At 46.9% G+C, this 19,907-nt stretch overlaps 1 protein-coding gene across 1 annotated transcript; it reads right to left on the reverse strand.

Annotated features, from left to right (window-relative positions):
* Nucleotides 1-1,082: 1,082 nt before the first annotated feature.
* LOC8038764 (histidine triad nucleotide-binding protein 1) lies at nt 1,083-11,159 on the reverse strand. The gene is made up of 3 exons (XM_029967491.4): nt 10,968-11,159; nt 7,756-7,860; nt 1,083-1,396 (listed from the first exon to the last, which is right to left on the reverse strand). Exons 1-3 carry the CDS (start codon nt 11,151-11,153, stop codon nt 1,232-1,234), a joined length of 456 nt encoding a protein of 151 aa, XP_029823351.3. The 5' UTR covers nt 11,154-11,159; the 3' UTR covers nt 1,083-1,231.
* Nucleotides 11,160-19,907: the final 8,748 nt, after the last annotated feature.

A 19,907-nucleotide genomic window follows, 5' to 3' on the forward strand; every position in this document is an offset into this window, starting at 1 on the left:
CCGTGGCAGAGTGCCCATTTTCACCTGTATGTGTTCAAGACTAAGGAAAGTAATGTCAAATTTGAATAAGAATCAAGGCGTGAAAGAAACTAGTGAAAAAATCCTTATGCTAAATACCTTCAGCAACAAATATTTTCACAAACTAAAAAAAAAACTTGAATATATTTTTTTAGTCTTACAAATCCGTTAAGCACCATTCTTTTTATCTAAATTTTTTCTATGAAAATGCAACCTTATGTTTAGTTTTCTTTCTATTTCATGCTTTGCACAGAGCCTAGCATGGTCTGCATATCGGTCGTCATCTCCTTTTTGTGCTGTGCTATTATTTTCGGAACACTCCATAGTTTTATGAAAGTTTACTTTCGATGACGTCAACCGAGAGCTAGCTATCAACAGTGGACTAGCAATAGTACTATCGACAGTTGACTATCGGTAGTACTATAGACAGCTGACTATCGATTCGATAGTACTATCGACAGTTGACTATCAATAGTACTATAGACAGTTGACTATCGAAAGTTTTCGACACTATCGAGAGTCAATTTTCCGAGTTGCGCATCACTACAGCACACATCTTGTATTTAGTGTTTCTGCTACACATTCATTAATATGACAGAGACCTGTTCCCCTGTACGAGTCAGTTGTTTTATTTGCTACATCACCAAGATTAGCATAGCATTGTTTTTTCACTGCAGTCTAATGTGAAAGAATTCGGTGAAAACGGGAGCCCACACCCTGGTTTTACAGAATAGGAAGAGGTATCTTACACTTACTGATGCTGAAAAGTAAATAAATACTTTTAGTCGAAAGTAGTGAATTAGTAAGTACAAAGTATTCATAATGTGATCACTGTTGTAACCATAATCGAATTACTAAAAAGCATGGTGCCTTGTAACATAACTGAGAAACATATTCTCCATTTTTAGTTACATTCCCGGAACACAAATTTTGTACTTGATGGTGAGAAGTCATTACAACCACTTTTAGTCAAGAGCAGTGAATCAGAAATTACTCATAAAGTAACCGCAGTTTTTATTACTGTAACCGAATTCCTACGAAGGATAGTTAGTTGATAACAGAGGTTAGTGAAAAAAAAAAAAGAATAAAATATTTATTCTTCATTCTTGGTTACATTCCAATTCAAGGTTCACACACTAAATGAACCTCAGAATTGACCTGGCTCTCAAAGCCGCCGCCAAGCAAGTGGAAGTGCAAGAGCACTGCACGGGACTTAGCCGGGTGGCCAGCCCAGCTGCCTGCCCCCAAGCACGTGGAGATGGACGTGGTAGACGGACTGGCAGCCGTCAGGACCATCGTTGACCACAACGCGGAAGCCCTTCTTCAGCCCCACTTCCTTGGCCACCTTCTGGGCAACATACATCAGGTGACCCAGGAGCTGCAAGAGATACGGTAAACCAAGCTGTACTGTCTAGAAAGCCACTTTGGCACACCCCCATGCCTCGCTAAATTTTAACTGCTAAACGGAGAAACTGACTGGAGGATGTGCCCTGGCCAAGCGCCAAAAGTATTCTTAAGTTTACGAATTACACAACTCTTGAGCACACTACATGATTCTCTCAAACTCTCTTTCATTTAGCGGGGAGAAAATAAACCGAGGCACACAAAATCCGAGGGTCATCTCACCTCCTGTCTTTTTTTTTTTTTTGGGGGGGGGGGGGAAGAAAAGGAAAAAGTGAAAGCCGTTTACAACTCCCTGTAACACCGAATTAGAGCGCAGCTCTTGAGGAGGAGGAGGGAAGGGTACTGGGGGGGTGAAGTGACCTGGGGGGGGGGTCACGTGACGATGCCGATGATGTCACCAGTGACGTCACTGATGACGTCATCCGTGATGATGACGATGCGGATGCCGGTGACGTCATCAGTGACCACTACGTCATCGGGGAGGTCACGTGACCTCGGCGGCGGGGGAGGGGGGTCACGTGACCCTGGGGGTGGTCACGTGACTTCGGGGGGGGGGGGTCACGTGACCTCTGGGGGCCACGTGACCTTGGTTACGCCGACGCCGCTCAAGCCGGGAACGGGCCCCTAAGAGCTGCGCTCTAAAAAAATCAACTAATTATTGTCGGAAAAGGAGGATCATTCAATCTTTATGCCCCAGAGTATGTTCAACAATCACTAAAACATACTTGTAAACATTTAAAAACAACTGTCCCCAGAAAAGGAGGATATCAACCTCCTCTTCCCAATAGAAACAACCAAAATGAATCAGGTAATGTGCTTAAAAGTCATGCAATTTTATACAAGGGTCACTCAACTTGCTTGGCATTGCTAGGTTCCTCCTAAATTGACATTATTTCATACATAAAATGATGTCAATGTAGGAGAAACCTAATGACGCCAAGGAAAGTGACAATTTCTCGTAGCACAAGTGGTCAAGTTTCTGGCAGAATAAGTAAACTAATGTTTGTTTTCAGTACAAAGTTTTGACAACAGCCGCAAGGCAGAACCTGTTTTTGGAAGGTGGAAGTTTCAATAGACCCCATTCAGGATTGAAGCGATATTAGCGGCATGATGCTGCGCCAAGCATCTTGGGTACTGGTTGACCACTAAGTTTCGGTTTCGATTTGTCAACCTCACTTCGCGACATGCCGTCACGAACAAATACAGTGCTTGCATTCTCGAATCGGCCACTTTCCTTACATTGATAATACTGTAGGTGTTACCTACAGATACGAAGGGAACTCTGGGGCCCATTTTTTTTCAGGCTCCCAGCATGCGGGAGTTTGTGCACAGGTAAACGTGGGACGACTGCACATGAAAGAATTGGCTCCCCATCATCTCCTCAATGTCTTAGGCTTTTTAAATTTTCCATGCTGGGAGGGCCATGTTGCACTCTGGAGTGGTAGGCAGGCTGCCAAAAAGGTGTGGGATGCAGCAGGAAATACTCCTACTCATTTCTAAGCCTAAACAGGTCCTTATGGCTACTGGAGGTGTGGGTTTCAGCAAGGGCTCTCACAAAGATGAATGGGTGCAATGCAAGAGTGTCCACTTCATTTTCATGTGGTGCTGATATGCTCTAATTCATCAATGGGGTGATTGACACCAAAACTGTTCCAATCCTCTCAATGGCCAACAAGGCCCTATGATGCAACACGTGCAGTGGCGTGTGCGGAGATTTTTGGAACTACAGCCCATGGAAATGCCGCATTGCATGACACACGAGTAAGCACAGGATTAGATTTTTTTTTGCCTTTTGCTCACAAGGCTGGGACAGACACCAATTTTACTGTAGAAGGTGTTGCCATAGATAAGCACCTTCCAATGCACTATTTTAATGGCCAACTTTCAGTTAAAAAAAAAATAAAAAGATTGGCAATCGTTTGTAAATGTTAATGGGACTGCACTTTACAAATGCAACACACCAGAGGCTAGCAGCTTCCCTCTTACCTTGCAAATAATGTCCCCAACCTAAGCTTGGACAGCTCAAAGGATTATCAGAAGTTTTACAAATAGATGATGATGATAATGTTATTTGTCTTGAAACAAACCGGAATGCTCTCCGTACAGGGCGTTACTTTCTCAAATAGAGGATGAAGGTCAGATTGCTAAGGCTGCGAGCAAGAGATGAGCATGGAAATGCCCATGGATTAAAAGGAAAGCTGTTGAAAAAAAATCGAGCTGGAGGTGGAGGTGAATTTTAGAGTATTTTTGAGTAAATCTGAACATCACATTCATTTTCCCCAAAGATGTAACTAATGTGAGAAAAGAAAAAAAAATTCCGACCAGTCGTTACATCATAAAAGGATCTTTTGGCCACCAAGCGTGTGTGCCTCTTGAGGGCAGTGCGTGCAATCGCAAGCTTGCCAGGTATATTCCCTGCACTGACATCCGTCGTGAAGATTTTTTTCTAACGTGTTTGAATATAGCAAGTGTGCGCTTGCATAGCTTTGATAGGCGCTGAAGATGCACAAATGCAGAGATTCCGAAAACTCCTTTTATGTAACGCTTCGAAAAGCGATACTTTAAAAATGACTTTCTGCAGCCTTTGTGCACCAAATCAAAAAATAATATTGATATTTGTGATCCTTGAGGCCAAATAAAGACGATTTTAGTGGTTTTACTTAAATACAGAACCACTTCAGTTTCCCTGTAAGCCAGCGAGCAAATTAGGGCACCCTACTGGAAACCTTGCACATTCTGAGCAAGCCACCCCAGCTTTCTTTCTACAGCTTTTTACTCATAGAATGATGCCTTCAACAAAAAGAATGGAAATTAAAAAGGCATCTGGAAAAGAGTAGCTATGCCACCAAAATTAATATGAATAACATATTAAACATCTACTGCTGGCTCCCCCCTCTCGAGTTTGAAATGTTAGGTGCCCTATTCAGTGGATGTTGCCACACTATTTGCTGTATGTAAGTGCCATTCGCTGACCAGATCCTATACTACGTCAACACACAGCTGCCATTGACGCTGCATACACTAAGCCAGCAAATGCACAGAACTCCTTGAGTTTTTCCACTCTCACGGTGTATATGTGGAAATACTTGTAAATCTTTACGGCGAAGCTCTCCACGTCGAAGGGCAAGCAATCCACCCCAGACTGCAGGCAGTTGTGCACTATGTAGGCACCACAGCCAATGCTAATAACGTTCCTCCCCAGAGCTCTCTGCAGCTTTCGCCACACATTGTTCTGTCCCAATAGCTTGGTGCCACCGAAGTTTGTGTTCATGTTTCCCGCAACCTTGGTCTGCAGGGAATACTTCTCATTGACCAAATTGAGATACCAAGTTTGGAGGTCGGATGTTTCGCCACTGAGAAAAAAGAACTCCAGCACTCTTGTTTGTACCCCACTTGTTAGATCAAAGTACCTCACCAGCACAGGAAACACCTTTAGCTCTTTCCTGTTCAACGCGTCCACACTCAGTGTGACGTAGGAACAATTGTTGAAACTTGCTGTCAGTTCTTCCAACGACAAGGGTGCCAAGACATTGCAGATTATAGCTTCGCACTTTGTATGTGCACTAGAGAACTTGGGCTAGAAGAGTTCTCTAGTCAGTTGCGACGTACAGTCATTAGACCAAAATGTCTGCCAGTGTCTGATGGTGTGGTAGGCGTACAACCCCTCCGCAGTGGTCACTTTGTCACCATCAGAGTATTGAAAGAAAGACGAAGAAACACTGGCGCTCACGGACCTGATCTTCTACGCGTTCTTGTGCTTCCGAGTTCTGATGTGCTGGCCGATGTCGCTACGGCCTCCGTGCGCAAGAGCAAAAGACGTTCCACAGATTTCACAAATAACTCTGCTGTTACACTCTGTTGAACTTAGAAACGTACACTCATTGCAAAGATCTTCATTGAACACAGACATGCGTTTCTTCGCCATTATCGAAAAATAGTGTAGTGTTGCCAACCGAGATTCTACATGCGTGCTATATCCAGTAACTCAAAAAAATATTTTTATGCACGCGTCTTTGATAGAGAAAAGGTGTTTGTGGGCAAGAACAGTTTTAAATCTTACCCTCTGGGTAAATATCTTAAAGTACTTACAGTTATTTTTGTAATATATACTTGTAACTAGGGGTTTGCGAATACTCGAATATACGAATTCGAATCGAATAGAAAGTTCCCGAATAATTCGATTCGCAAATCGAATTCCTAGTATTCGGTCACTCGAATATTCAATATATTCGGCCAAAGACGCACGGTCGGCGCGGAGCTGACAAAAAAGCCCTTTTTCTCCCGATGTAAGCGCCGTGATGTTCGATGTAAGCGCCGTGATGTTAGACAGACCATGCGAAAAACAGTTCTTGGTCCTACCATTCTACAAAGATCTAACGCACAGGTTAGAAAAAAGTAACGAACGCCACAAACTTTATAGCACGCAGATTTACTCACGATCGTGACACAATCTACCCTTGAATCACAATCGAAACATCCCGTTTGCGCCGCTTCCAGAGAGGAATTGTTGGGAGACCGGAATCCCGCGCCATGCCTAATTCATTTCACGAATAAAGCCCCTCGTTTCAAATTGAAGCACCGATGTAAAACACACTTGCCGCACTCACAGAAATTGGCGACTGCACGATGACAGAAAGAAAACCACGTTAACCACGCCGATGAAACCAGCCGAGTGGCCGAATTATCGTCGTCGTTCTTTTGGAACCGCAAGCCGCGAATTCTCATTCGGAACGAAACGGAACGGAAAAATAGTGTGCCTAGATTCGAGAGAGTTTCCAGCCGTTCGATAGCCGCGTTTGAATTACGAACTGCGAGAAGGTGACAAAAAGACGAAAGCGTCGATCGGGATCGGGCAGGCAGGGCAGGGAGGGCAGGCGTCGTCGCCCTTATGTTTGCTTGCCTTTTTCCACGCGACAACACAACACATGCACACTTACGAGTTACGACCGATCTGCGCTGGAGCAGTCTCTGAGGTTTCAGTTTCGCTTGCTCCCTCTTTTAAATCAAGGCTCTCTAGAACAGGATGGATAGACGGAAAAATGGATGCATAGCGGCAGTTGGACGGTGTCTTGCGCCACCTAACCACGTTTTTTTTTTTTTTTTTTCTTACTTCAGATTATATTGCTTAAGCCTGTTTACTCTGATTTAACACCTATCTGTTTATTTATGTGAAATAAAATCCCGGGTGCCCTTTTTCTTCCTTAAAATGAAAATCAAATATCGCAAAATGCCCCTTTTCTGAGATGTACAAATACTTATAAAAAATAAAAAAGGCACGGTGTTAGGTTGTGCTTTTAAGAAGAAAAAAAGGCATGCGTGGCTGTAACTTTGGGTTTTTTGTGACGTTTAGGGTAGATAGATATTTGTGCCATAAAACTGGATCTTTAGTGCCCAACATCCGACAGCAACTGCTTTTATTTTATTTTTTTTTCGCTCGCCAGAATCTTTTTTAAATATATTTCCCCTGCAAAGATCTTCATTGAACACACACATGTGTTTCGGTCATATATATAACGTATATATATATATATATATATATATATATATATATATATATATATATATATATATATATATTCAAGGGCTTTTGTTTCATGCAAGATGCATATTCTGCAACAGGTGCATACTCCGCACATGATAATCTCATTCTCAGCACACTGAAAAATTCCAACAAATAAAATCACTATTCGACATTTGATTCAATATTCGGCTTTTTTTTCTTGATTCGATTCAGTATTCGATTCGAGAACTACTATTCGGTATTCGCACACCCCTACTTGTAACGATTAGGCATAGTTTTGGTTTTCTTCAAATTGCTTGGTGCCAATTTTGAAACTATCCACTCCTGCAAAAACGGGACATGATTCTTTGTTGGGACAAAAAGACAGGACGGCAGAAGCGGACCACAGGACTGTCTCGGCCAAAACCGGACATCTGGTCACCCTACTCATGAGGGATATAAGAACAAAGGTAGAATCTATGGTTCAAACAGATTCTTCTGGCGCCATAATATTTGGGACCCCACAAACAGACAATCAGTAAATATGTCAAAAAGTTATTTAAAAAAACAAAAAAACAATTCTGCCTGGTGAACATTTGTTTCAGTGCATTATTAGGCCTGTAAGCTATCGTCCGAGTTAATGAGAAATGAGAATGAGAATGAGAACGAGCGGAAAATGGGTAAGCCTTTGCCTGGTGAGATTCTACCCAGTGAACTTTTGTTCGGGATTCAGAGCAATAAACTTCCCACTCAAAAAGCACTTCTTGAAAATTAGGGGGAAGAATTTCATATTGTTGAAACACCAAGGAAAAATAAATAATAATGTGTCTCACAGGCTTGTCAGCTTCGGCTGCTGTTGACAGCTGAGAAATGGCCTTCTTAGGAATGACAAGGAAGTGCACAGGGGCTTGAGGATTGATGTCATTGAATGCAACACACTGCAATACAAATGAGCACAATTACAGTCTGCTGCAACAATAACAATACGGTCAAGTTGCTCAAGTCATCGGCATAATAAGAATGACAGGAAGGTATCCCAGTTGTCCTCACAGAGCAAGGCTCCTACTTTCCATAACAAGTTGGCATCTCGTGAGTTTCGAGCGTGCACGCGTAGCCAAAGCTTGATGGAAGGCAAGGAGCTAGTGCCGAAAACAGGGCATTTGAAAGAAACGGCCAACATCTCTTGTTCAAACGAGACGAAAGCTGTGTTATTTGTTTCTTTCGTTTTAAAGGGGCCCTGCAATCATACTGAAGCGTCCACCTTTTCTGCGGTTTCCACGTCTCTTGGGGCTCGGACAAGCCAGCGGGCACGGATACAGTAACTAAATATCAGTGCATCATATTTTAACCGGACGACACAAAAACCTCCTCCACCGACGGGGGTGACCCGCGGTGCCGAAAGCGTGCGATATGTGACGTCTTTGGTCCTAGGCTTACTACAGCTCAGAGCCGCTAAAAGCTTCTTTTTAGTCAAAATACAAAATATAAGTGGCGCAAACCATCTCAATTATTTATAAAGGTAGTTTTTGTTCACTATTTTAGATCAGAAAAGAAACAAATGCAGTTTATAAAGTACGGGAACAAAAAATGACCCATCGACATACCCGCCACCAAGCGGTGGAAAAATGGGCACATACTAGAAAAGAGTAGTGGGATCAGGCGCTGATAGCGCCGACACTGAAAGGTCCCAGGTGTATGCGGCGGCGCTGCAGTCGTATCGACTGGAGGATCCGACTGGCTCCGAGCGTTCCAAAGGCCTTCGGCAAACAGCTTTGTCTTGCGGTTTGGCCGCTCCGCGGTATGGCAGCGCGAAGTGGCTCCCATTCTGAACTGATCTTTACCCCATGTTTGCTGTCGTTTGTGGCCAATGAAATGTTATGCCGAATTAGTGTTTAATCGCGCAGCAAATGCAATGATAGCCGCACTGGCTGCCTGCTGCATACAGCCTATCCAGAACATGCTTTAGTGGCACCCTCTTGCGCCGTCAACACTGAGTGCGGCAGCTGCAAGCGCTCGCTGAGCTCACTACCCCTCCCGTAGTTCACGGCCACTAAAGGTCTATTCACACGATGCATCTTGTTGGCGAATCTTGTGTCGCGAAACTAGGTTTCGGGAAACAGATTCCCCGTCTGAACGCCACCGAAAAAGTGGCGCGCCTCCGAAAAAAGTGGCGCGTCTTCCTCGCTTCTGGAGCAATTTTTCGCTGAAACCTCACCGAGGCCTGTCCATCACCCGAAGGAGAAACACGGGCGCTGCCAATGGCCGCTCGACTTTGCTATGACGTCTGACCTTCGAGGAGGAGCGAGCTTTTGGAGGAGTCTGATTTTCGGCCGATTCCGTATCCGAGCCAAAGCCGAAAGAAAATAAACAAACATGGCGAGCGACAAGCGGAGAAGCGGTGCGTACGGGCGTACGGGCGACGTCCTACTCAGCGTCAGGTGTGTGAACGGCGCCTAGAGTGCGGGTTGGTGGCGCGGTACAGATTCATCAATAGTCGCGACGAGTGCAAGCACCGGATATAAACCTGGTGACTGGGAATAACTTTCTTTATTAGCGGCGCAAAAATGTCCGAAATGCTTCGAGATCATCTGCCTGTTCTTTGACGTTCGCGGTCTTTTCCGGGTTTGGCAGGACTAGTAAACCCAGTGAGCCGAATCTGACAAAGTTCATTGAGTGGTATTAATAAAACAGGCTGTCTCTTCACACTGTGCGTACTTCATATCATTTTGATGAGAAACGCTTGGTATTCCCGGTGCAGATGACAAGGTTTGGCGAAATTCTCGTGAGTCAATACGCCACAGGTTTCGCGCGTCATACTCCACGTGTGAACTGGCTGATTTCGCGAAATCTTGGTTTCACTAAACTGTGGCGCGTTGAAAAGATGCATCGTGTGAATAAGCCTTTAAGCAACCAAGGACGTCATGAAGGAGGTTATTTTTTGCTTGTTTTTATAATTTTAATTTGACTATAACTTTTAAAATAAAGCAAAATTCGAGAAAAGAAAAGTTTCATTAGGTTACTACTTGGCGATGCTGCAATGACTAAAGCACTCACTTTTTTTTTTTTTTTTTCGTGGACACTTTATATGTTTATTTTGCCTTCAATATGGGCAATTGACTAACCCTTCAAGAGATATTCATCCTGCACTGATCATCTTTCATCCCGTATTGATCACTAGTATAAAGTTGCCATTCAGCTCAGAGTGGAACCGCCTTTCCCCTCCTCAATCGCCTCCACTGAAGACGTCTCATCCTTCAAGGCTGACACAAGTGGACACCTTTCTTCGAATATTGTATTCTTTGATTATGCTTTCTTTTTTTTTTTTTTTTTGTTAATACTTTCTACTCACCGTCTTTGTAATGCCCACTGGGCCCGAGGGTACTGTACTAAACAAATAAAAAAAGGAGCAAGTAAACGATACCGCAAGTGCAAAGTAAACTAGTCAGAATTAAACTGCAATGCTTGTAACAGCTGTAGCACGGGCAGATGTAGTAAAGCGTTTTATGTAGAACATCCGCCCCAGCTACAAGTGATCTTGGTTGAGTGACCGGCCCTCAGAACCAACGAGGGTGAGGCTCTAGCGTTTGTTTCGTCCTCTTGTGTTTCTTTCGTTTTAAGTCTTGCTAAGGCATGCCAAAGTGAGAGGAACTATTTGTTAAGGAAATGACAGCAAAACGCTAAAAGGGGGGACGACGGACGTGTATGGGCTATCTGCCGGTTGTTTTAAAGAAGTACACTTAAATCTCGCAATAAAAAAGACATTTTAAACAGTGACGCAAGCTCAGAACGAAAAACCACAAATGATAAAGTCCAGTCGGATTAAATTCCTTCAGTTCTGGAACGTTAGACCGCTCACACACAAAAATCAAAACTGATAAATTGCAAAGCTAGTTTGCAACCCACGCATTTGTATCGATAGAAGAAACCGAAGAATAGCTGTGAGCTACCGAAGCAAAAAGGGACCGGTTCGTGACCCGTTCACAGGGGGTTCACGGGTTTCCGCATCAAGAAGCATTTGCCACTGTGCTTTCCGCAACCCTCTTACCTGTTCATCTTCGTATATAAATTTAGTTGGGATTTCACCTCGGATAATTTTTCCAAATATAGTGTCGCCGGTATTCGAAGCACGCTGAGCCTTCTCAACTTCAGACGCCATGGCTACCGACAAAACGTGGAAAAAGTATGCTAAGGCAGCTAAGCTAACGGCACAGCTTGCGAGAAAATTACCCATGGTCGACGTTTCGCATACGTGGCGCTACAATCGCAAATGATGTTTTAAAAAAAGAACCGTGTTGTGTTGTTGACGTTTATTGATAGGTGAAAATTTCACCAGTCAATTTGTTGGAGCAAGTTTAAAAATGGACGGATAGGCGGGACATTCATATGTCCAAGCCGGTCTTGGACATTCTAGAGCACTATATAGCTCCTACGGAGCAGAGTAGCGCAATCCTTTGAACCTCGTGTTTTGCCGACAAGATGGCCGACAGAGCGGCTCGGCGCGAGTCACGTGGTACTCAGGGTTCCAGGAGGCGGCCCGCCCTATGGGAGAATACATGGAGATCGGTACAACACGGCTGATTAAAAAATGAACGGCGAGTTCACACTTTTCAAAACTAGTCTGTCGTGAAGTTAGTAAAGCACTAAACACTTTGTCAAAGTTTTAATAATATCGGATGCGTGTGCAAATTTTGAGAAGGCAATTTCCAAGGCAATGGCGTTTGAAGCAGACGATTTTTGCTCGCAGCGGAGATGGGCTTTTCGGGTTGGCCGGAGCGGGTCACGTGAATGGTGTGACGTCGCCGTGTCGTCTGCTGCATGATGCCGCTCAAGCAATTTTTAAAAAAAAGTCAGGTTCTTGCGGGTCACAAAACTTAGCGCAAATTATTCTAAAATGTTCCATTATTATGTCACAAACGATTGCCATTCCGTATATTCCCACAATGCTGAAGAAACAACGATTTTCTCACGTTCTCCATGCATTTCTGACCGCAGTTGGAACCTCCGGGCGTTCGCCGCTAGTCGCCGAGAGGCGGCGTTCATGATTGCGCTACTTAGAGCTTATGGCTTATGAAGATGAAGATGAAGGTCGCAGATCTTAAACAGGAGCTTAAAGCAAGGGGACTTTCAACGGTTGGTTCTAAAAACGAGCTATTAGAGCGACTACAAGCCGCCACAGAAGTCTCCAACGATCTGCTAACAGCTGTACAGTGGGAGGAGACATCACGGGACAGCGACGGCGAGCTGAGCGCAGAAGCGGTGGTGCCGGTGGGCCTTCTACCTACCTCAACCGACGGCAAAGCTGGTGCTAGCATGATCAATGACTGTGAGGGAGCGTTTGCAACACCCCTAGAGACAATGTCTACCTCTGCTGGGATTCAGGACAGACCGCTTCCATCTACTTCAGAACGGGCGATGGTCGAGGTGACGCAGCGTCGACTGAATGACGAGATCCCCAAGCAGGCTTCACAACTAAATTGGCTGAAAGGTGCGACGAAAGGGGATCCTCTCATAAGCTGTGACAGGTGCGGACGGTGGGCCTACATTTCAGAGACTGAGTTTGAAACTCATGAAGAGATTGAAGATGCTCATTTTGTTTGCAGAACATGCAAGGCCTTAGATGAGATACACAATTCACACAGGACAAGGATGGATGCGCTGGCAGACAGTGTGAACGGGATTATCCAGAGGTTAGAGGGTGCAACTCCTCAAGGTGAACCAAATGAAACAACCACAATTCGAAAACTTCAAGACCGAGTGGCCGAATTAGAACATCGCGTGGAAGAGCTTCAAAAAGCCTTGGACAGCCTTCTTGATGGGGTTAGTTTGACTACAACTCCAGTGAATTGTGAAAAGAACCGTGAACATGACGCCGGAGACAATAGAAGAAAGAAGGATCAGGAGGACCTTGCATTTTTGACACAGTACAAAGACTTGCTGTTGCTCAGGAAGGATGGAAAACAGCAGGACATAGTGAACAGGACACGTTCAGAAGCAGTGGATGACTGCAGTCAGACTGTCTGCAAACTAAGTGCAGAAAACGTCACAACTTCGGAACAAGGAGAATCAGAGGAAGTGCAGGATAACTCATGCTCGCGCAGTAAAAGCAGCCCGGCGACAAAGGGAACGACAAATGCTGGAAAAGTGAAGGACAGACCTCCTCGCGGAGTTAAACGAGAAGTCCTGCTTGTGGGGGACAGCAATGTGGAGAGAATTGCCCAAGCTTTTATCGAAAAGATGGACGATAAGCGAAGCGTTGAGGTGTTGCTCAACAGAAAGGCGACAACTGAGGATGCCCATAGCATGATTGCCGGATACGAACGCCAGGCGCGGATGGTCTCCCGCATGTATATTTTGCACGTTGGCCTGAATGATGTACTGCGAGGAGACCAACCTGACCATGTTGTGGAAATCATCAGAAGGAAGTGGAGCAGGCGTAAAGCATCCCTGGCTATCTGTTCTGTCCCAGAAGTCACCAGCAAAGGCAAGGTGGTGCAAGCGAGCGTGATGTTGCTAAACGTCAAGCTAAAAGTATTATGCAAAAAGATTCATGCTAAGTTCGTGGATCTCAGCAGGGACGTAGCTGCTAACGACGGCTTACAGAAAGACAAACTGCTCTATGGGCATAAGGTTATTAGTCTAGTAAGCCATCGCATAGCGGAGATGGCGAGCCTTTTTTTAGACAGACGAAGGGGGAGATGGTACGCCGATACGGGAAAACAAAGAGGAAAAGAGCAGGGAACCAGCGAGACGCCGAGAGGCAGGATGAGTGCACAAGATCAGTCGAAGTCAATGCCTCACCATCAAAGATGGCAGCATCAAGGAGTCGCACCGATGTCGTGGGCGCCTCCGGTTCCATTACACGAACAAAGGGTTCCGGATGGCACTCTCTTCCTCTCTACAACGGGCGCATTGCCAGCGCCTCCACGGCCAAGACATCAGATGCAGGACATCGGCTCAGCAGATTGTTCCCGGGGACATGGGTACGCAGCGCCGCCACGAGCTCACTTTCTTGGCAGAGAGAGGCTTCCGCCTCCGGAAGGATTCTCGCACGCCAGACTGATGGACCAACTGGTGTCAGTGTGTTCGCCGAGGATACCGCGACAAGAAGCTGGCGGATTCCCGGGGTTTATCACGCCGATGCTACCACAAGCGCCACCAACGCAACATACCAGGCAAGTTTGTGGACCGACGCTGTCCCCATCTGCCCTGCAGGCAATGGTGACAGAGATTGTGCGTCAACAGCTGAGGGACAGGGAACAGTGGTAGGGGGCATTGGCCCACTCCGATCCAAAGTGGTTGAAGACGCGGAATGGGCGGAGCGGGGTCATAGAGTAAGGCGCAGACGACGGAGACGCAAGCGTGACGAACATACACCTGTTAGAGTGGGGTTCTTAAACCTCCAAGGAGCAAGGAGGGAACAAAAGTGGGAGGAATTGTATAGCGCACTCGAGTCTGAAGACATTACCATTTTTGGCGTGGCTGAAACACACCTCCGGGACTTCGAAGAACCGCCGATGCACCAGGGCTGGTGTTGGGAGGGGTGCAATCGTGAAGAGGGGCAGCGACGTGGAGGAGGTGTAGGAGCATTGTGGCGCCGCGCGGCCCCTTGGCACAGGGATCCCAGAAAGTGTCAAGACCACATCTGGCTGACAGGCGAGCTGGTACAGAAGCCAGTAGCGCTATGTGTGGTATATCTCTCTGTAGGAAGTGCGCGAGACATAGAGAACGAAACTCTCATGGACTGTGTTGCAAGGGATGTGCGGGAGGTCGGAAAAGACAAGGATGTGCTCATCATGGGTGATTTTAACGGACATATTTATGAGCTTGATGGGTGGGAAGATGGCAACGGACGGCGGTTACAAAAGCTAGCGGAGGAGCTGCAGTTGGAAGTGGTGAACCTCCGGGAAATGTGCGAAGGACAATATACCTGGTGTGCTAGAGGCAGTAGAACTTGTATAGATTATTGCCTGGTGTCACAGGGCATTGGACGTTTTCTTGTGCAGGTGCATATAGACGAGGATGGGGAGCACAGCGTTAGTAGCGACCACAATCGTCTAAAGCTGGTCTTCAGCAGGGCAATCTGGAAGAAGGAGAGGGAGATACCGCCAAGCTCCATGCGGCCCTACCTTACCGAGGATGCTGCAGCAAAGGTGGCGGAACTTTTTGAGAAGAGCAAAGAAAGAATTAAGGCTGGAGGCTACATAGGATACGTCAATGTGCTTAAGCGTCTTATCAAGCGGCATTCGAGAATGCGCCCCAACGGACGCAGAAGAAGGAAACGTTGGTGGGACACTGAAGTAAAGACAGCGATTCAAGCTAGGCAGGCCGCAAACAGGGAACATCGCCAGTCCCTTCGAATGGGGCATGAGCACATGGTCGCACAAAACTGGAAGCTCTATCAAACGCGGAAGCAATACGCCAAACAGATCATCCAGGAAAAAATGAGGACGGCGGACCTACGTACTGTTCTTGACATTCGCTCCAGTGGAAAAGATGCTTCGAGGAAGTTTTGGAGCTACATGGGTACACTGGAGGGTCGAGACCAATCGACTCCCGTCCTCGATGAGTGCACAGGGCAAGAAGTAGAAGACCTGGGTGCACACCTCACGACGTACCTGAAAGAGATGTTTTCTCCCGAGTGCATGCCCACTGCCACAAAAGCCGAATGGACAGCCGAGTCCTCATCCGACGGCAGCCGGTGGGAAATCGGTGAAGTGAGTGTAGTGCGTGCACTAATCCACCTTAAGAAGAACACCTCCCAAGGCCTGGATGGTGTCCCGGCAACGGTACTCAAAGCCCTAGGAAAGGACGCCCGACAACACCTCGCGTCTATACTAAACGACATCCTTTGTGGCACAGCATCTATACCAGATGATTGGAGGCTCGGCAAGGTGGTCTTGATCCCGAAAAAAGGGAACGATCGCCAACATCTCCGCAGCTACAGGCCTCTGACGGTGACGAGCACAATATACAGAGTATTCGCATACATGCTCAAGGAGAGGATGGTTGCATGGGCAGAAGAGGCTGGGCACCTTACTGAGCTACAGGGAGGCTTTCGTCGAGGGCGCCGACTTGAGGACAATCTGTTCACAATAACTCAGTGCATTGAGGTAGCCAGAAAGGAGAAAAGACAATTACTGTGCTGCTTTCTGGATATTGCCAAAGCATATGACAGTGTCCCTCATTCACTGCTCATTCAGTGTTTGGAACAACTAGACCTGCCACAACAGTGTGTTTCTCTCGTCCAATCTCTTTATGAGGGCAATAAGGTGAGGGCAGAAATGAAAGGGGTAGAATCCGAAGACGTGATAGTGACTAGGGGACTTCGACAGGGGTGTCCACTCTCCCCGCTCCTCTACATGCTTTACGTGGCTGGGATGGAGGAGAGGCTAATTCAGTCAAGAGTGGGCTTCTCTTTAACCCACCTAGAGGACGGCGAGGAGGTGAACTGGGTGCTTCCAGGGCTCACGTTCGCCGACGACATCGTTTTAATGGCTGAGACAGCGGAAGATATGCAGCGGCTATTGGATATATGCACTGCGGAGGCTGCTGTGCGACACCTAGGCTTCAACGCAAAAAAATCTGCGCTTGTACAGTTCTCAGGGGTCGAAGACACGCTTTGCTGCACACTTAAGTTGGGTGACGAGGTTGTGCCACTTGAGGACTCGTACAAATACTTGGGTGTCATCCTTGCCAATACGCCGGAATACCTTCGAGATCATTACGCTCATCTTCGCCAGTCAGCAGGGCGAGGGGCCAACGTCCTCCGAAAAAGAAGTCTCTGGAGCTGCAATAGGTTCCTAGTTACACGGGAAGTGTGGAAGGCAGTAATGGTTCCAGGCTTGACTTTCGCGAATGCTGTAGTGTGCGTCCCTGGTGAATTACGAGAATTTCTGGAGCGACGACAACGAGCAGTGGGACGACAGGCTCTGGCCTGCCACGGAAATGTGGCTAACGAAGCCGTCCAGGGAGACCTAGGATGGTCTAGCTTCGAAGCCAGGGAAGCCACCAGCAAGATAAGTTATGATACACGACTCCGCCACATGGATCGAAACCGATGGGCCAAAAAACTTTTTGTATACACTCACATGACTGGGACAAGAACAAGGTGGCAGAAGCGCCTTTATCAACTCCAAAAAAAGTATGGCTTCTTTACAGAACCCTTAGAGGTAGTGACGGGCGAGAGGTTGGAGTCGAAAGTGAGAAGCAGAGTACGTGAGAGGGAAGTCTTCCAGTGGTTTGAAGCCGCTCAAGCGAAGCCAACGCTGCTGGTGTACAGTAAAAACAAGCAACTGATCGCGGCTGAAACCCTGCTCTATGACAACAGCTTGGGCAGCCGCCTTCTGTTCGAGGCGCGAGCGGGCGCTCTACGAACTCTGGTATACCGGGCGCGGTTTGACCCCAAGGTGGTTTCCACGATGTGCCGCGCGTGCAGAGAAGAACCTGAGACAGTTGAACACATAGTGCTCTACTGTGAGTGCCTGCTGCCAACCCCACTGGTAGATCGCCGGCTTCACTCAGAGGCGATGCTAGCATATGCACTGGGCTTTAAAACGACGGCTGACTCAAACAAACCCTACACGGGCGAAGCAGACGACCCTCCACAAGACAGGCATGAGATTTCTACCATGCAGTGCGTGCGAAGGACGAAAGCGCGTCTGGAACACTGGTGGAAGAAAATTTAGAACAGATAGCTTATAGTTTTTTTTTTTTTGGCTAGGGCACGAAGACTTTTCGAGCTCGCCCGGTATAAAGGGAAAAGCCGCATCATCATCATCATCATCATCATCATCATCATCATCTTAGAGCACTATATAGCTCCTACGGAGCAGAGTAGCGCAATCCTTTGAACTCCGTGTTTTGCCGACAACATGGCCGACAGAGCGGATCGGCGCGAGTCACGTGGTACTCGGGGTTCCAGGCGGCGGCCCGCCCTATGGGAGAATACATGGAGATCGACACAACACGGCTGATTAAAAAATGAGCGGCGAGTTCACACTTTTCATAACTAGTCTGTCGTGAAGTTAGTAAAGCACTAAACATTTTATCAAAATTTTAATAATATCGAATGCGTGTGAAAATTTTGAGAACGCAATTTCCAAGGCAATGGCGTTTGAAGCAGACGATTTTTGCTCGCAGCGGAGATGGGCTTTTCGGGTTGGCCGGAGCGGGTCACGTGAATGGTGTGACGTCGCCGTGTCGTCTGCTGCATGATGCCGCTCAGGCAATTTTTAAAAAAAAGTCACGTCCTTGTGGGGCACAAAACTTAGCGAAAGTTATTCTAAAATGTTCCATTATTATGTCAAAAACGATTGCCATTCCGTACATCCCCACAATACTGAAGAAACAACAATTTTCTCACGTTCTCCATGCATTTCTGACCGCAGTTGGAACCTCCGGGCGTTCGCCACTAGTCGCCGAGAGGCGGCGTTCTAGATTGCGCTACTCCAGAGCCGTGTATTGGGAGAGTTTGGCCAACAGGCGGAGCAAAGGCCGCCGCCAGCGCCAAATATCCCCCCCGCGCTTAGAGCGGAAACTAAATTTGTGACACAGCGTCGACCAATCAGGAGACCGCGACGTCAGAATATTGCAAACGACATTCAAAGCGTGAAATAGAGGCGTTCAATCTCGGCCTCTCTGTTCCATCTCACAAATGTCGGCAGTGAAGACAAAGGTACAGGCGCGTGAACCTAGCTCAGCAAAACGCTTTTGTTTGTATGTGAACTCGTGCGTAGGAGCCAGTTTCCAAAGCCACGCGTTCGTGTCCATGCCTTTCTCTGCACTGCTGATGTTGGCTTGTTAGAACAGCGTCCTGGAGACGCGGTGTCCCGCTCGGCTTGTGCGCTGGCTTTGGCAGTGCTTTCTTTCACCGTCTCAGCTGAGACGCTGTTTCTAGCAAGTTGGCCCTGGTTTGGAGCGCACGTTCGTTTATTCTACACTTGAATATTGCGTGACGAAAACCTCGCACGCACAAAGTTTTCAGTCACTGAGAGTTACACCTTTTAACTCTAGCGACGCTAAAACGGCTTGAATTAGTCGTGTCACAAATTTAGAGCTCACGACCACCGCTAGGGGCTGTTTCGCGGCCTGTGGTTGGCCCCGAGATGCTCGCCTATTCAAACCAATGTATGGCCAAACTCTCTCGATAAACGGCTCTGCGCTACTCTAGGGTGCCTAGATGTCTGTCTGTATCAGGGTGAAGACATCCATTGTTGTCCGGAATGTGCCAGCGCGTGACGCTCTCGCGCACTCGGTGCGTGACTTGGGCGGTAAGATGGCGTCTATGCATACCAAAGCTACGCGCTCGAGCTGAGTGACACCGGATTGCGCGCACTTCAAAATGCATAAAAAAAAACGATTGGGCGGAAAAATGGCTGAGATGTCACCACTCAAGCAAAAGCGCGCGTGTGTATGAAGGCACTCTACGCTACTCTAGAGTAACTGTATAGGCTCTGCTTGAAGCGGAGCATATACAGTTACTCTACGCTACTCTGCTCCGAAGGAGCTATATAGTGCTCTAGGACATTCAAGAAATCCCAGCAGACCGGACAGGACCGCAACCGTGTTTTGACGTCACAAAAATATACAACGCGCCTACTGAAGCAAAAGAAAAAAAGAAGAGAAGGAGAGACAACAACAGTGAAGTTTTTGAGCACTGATCGACTGATCTCTATTATATGAGAACAGTGTTTTTGAGACTTGGAAATGTGGAACCCGTTTCAGGATTCCGTATTTTCGGAGCTCGTTTTTCGTGGTTTCAGCGGGTGAGATTCAACGATAATAATCCCCGAAGAAGAACAAGCGGGCGAAGGGCAAACACAAATCTCCAAACACAGCTAGGTGACTGGTGCGCGACCGGAAAGATCTACATGGTCCTGATCATAGAGTTATTATAATGTACGCTAGAGGTTCAACTGGCGCTAGTGTCTATGCGACTTCCGTGACGCAAATTGAAGCAGACAGCAACCAGTCTACTTTTGCGGTG

This window comes from Ixodes scapularis, unplaced genomic scaffold (genome assembly GCF_016920785.2).
Source record: "Ixodes scapularis isolate PalLabHiFi unplaced genomic scaffold, ASM1692078v2 PGA_scaffold0__279_contigs__length_252992795, whole genome shotgun sequence".
NCBI classification, from domain to species: domain Eukaryota; kingdom Metazoa; phylum Arthropoda; class Arachnida; order Ixodida; family Ixodidae; genus Ixodes; species Ixodes scapularis.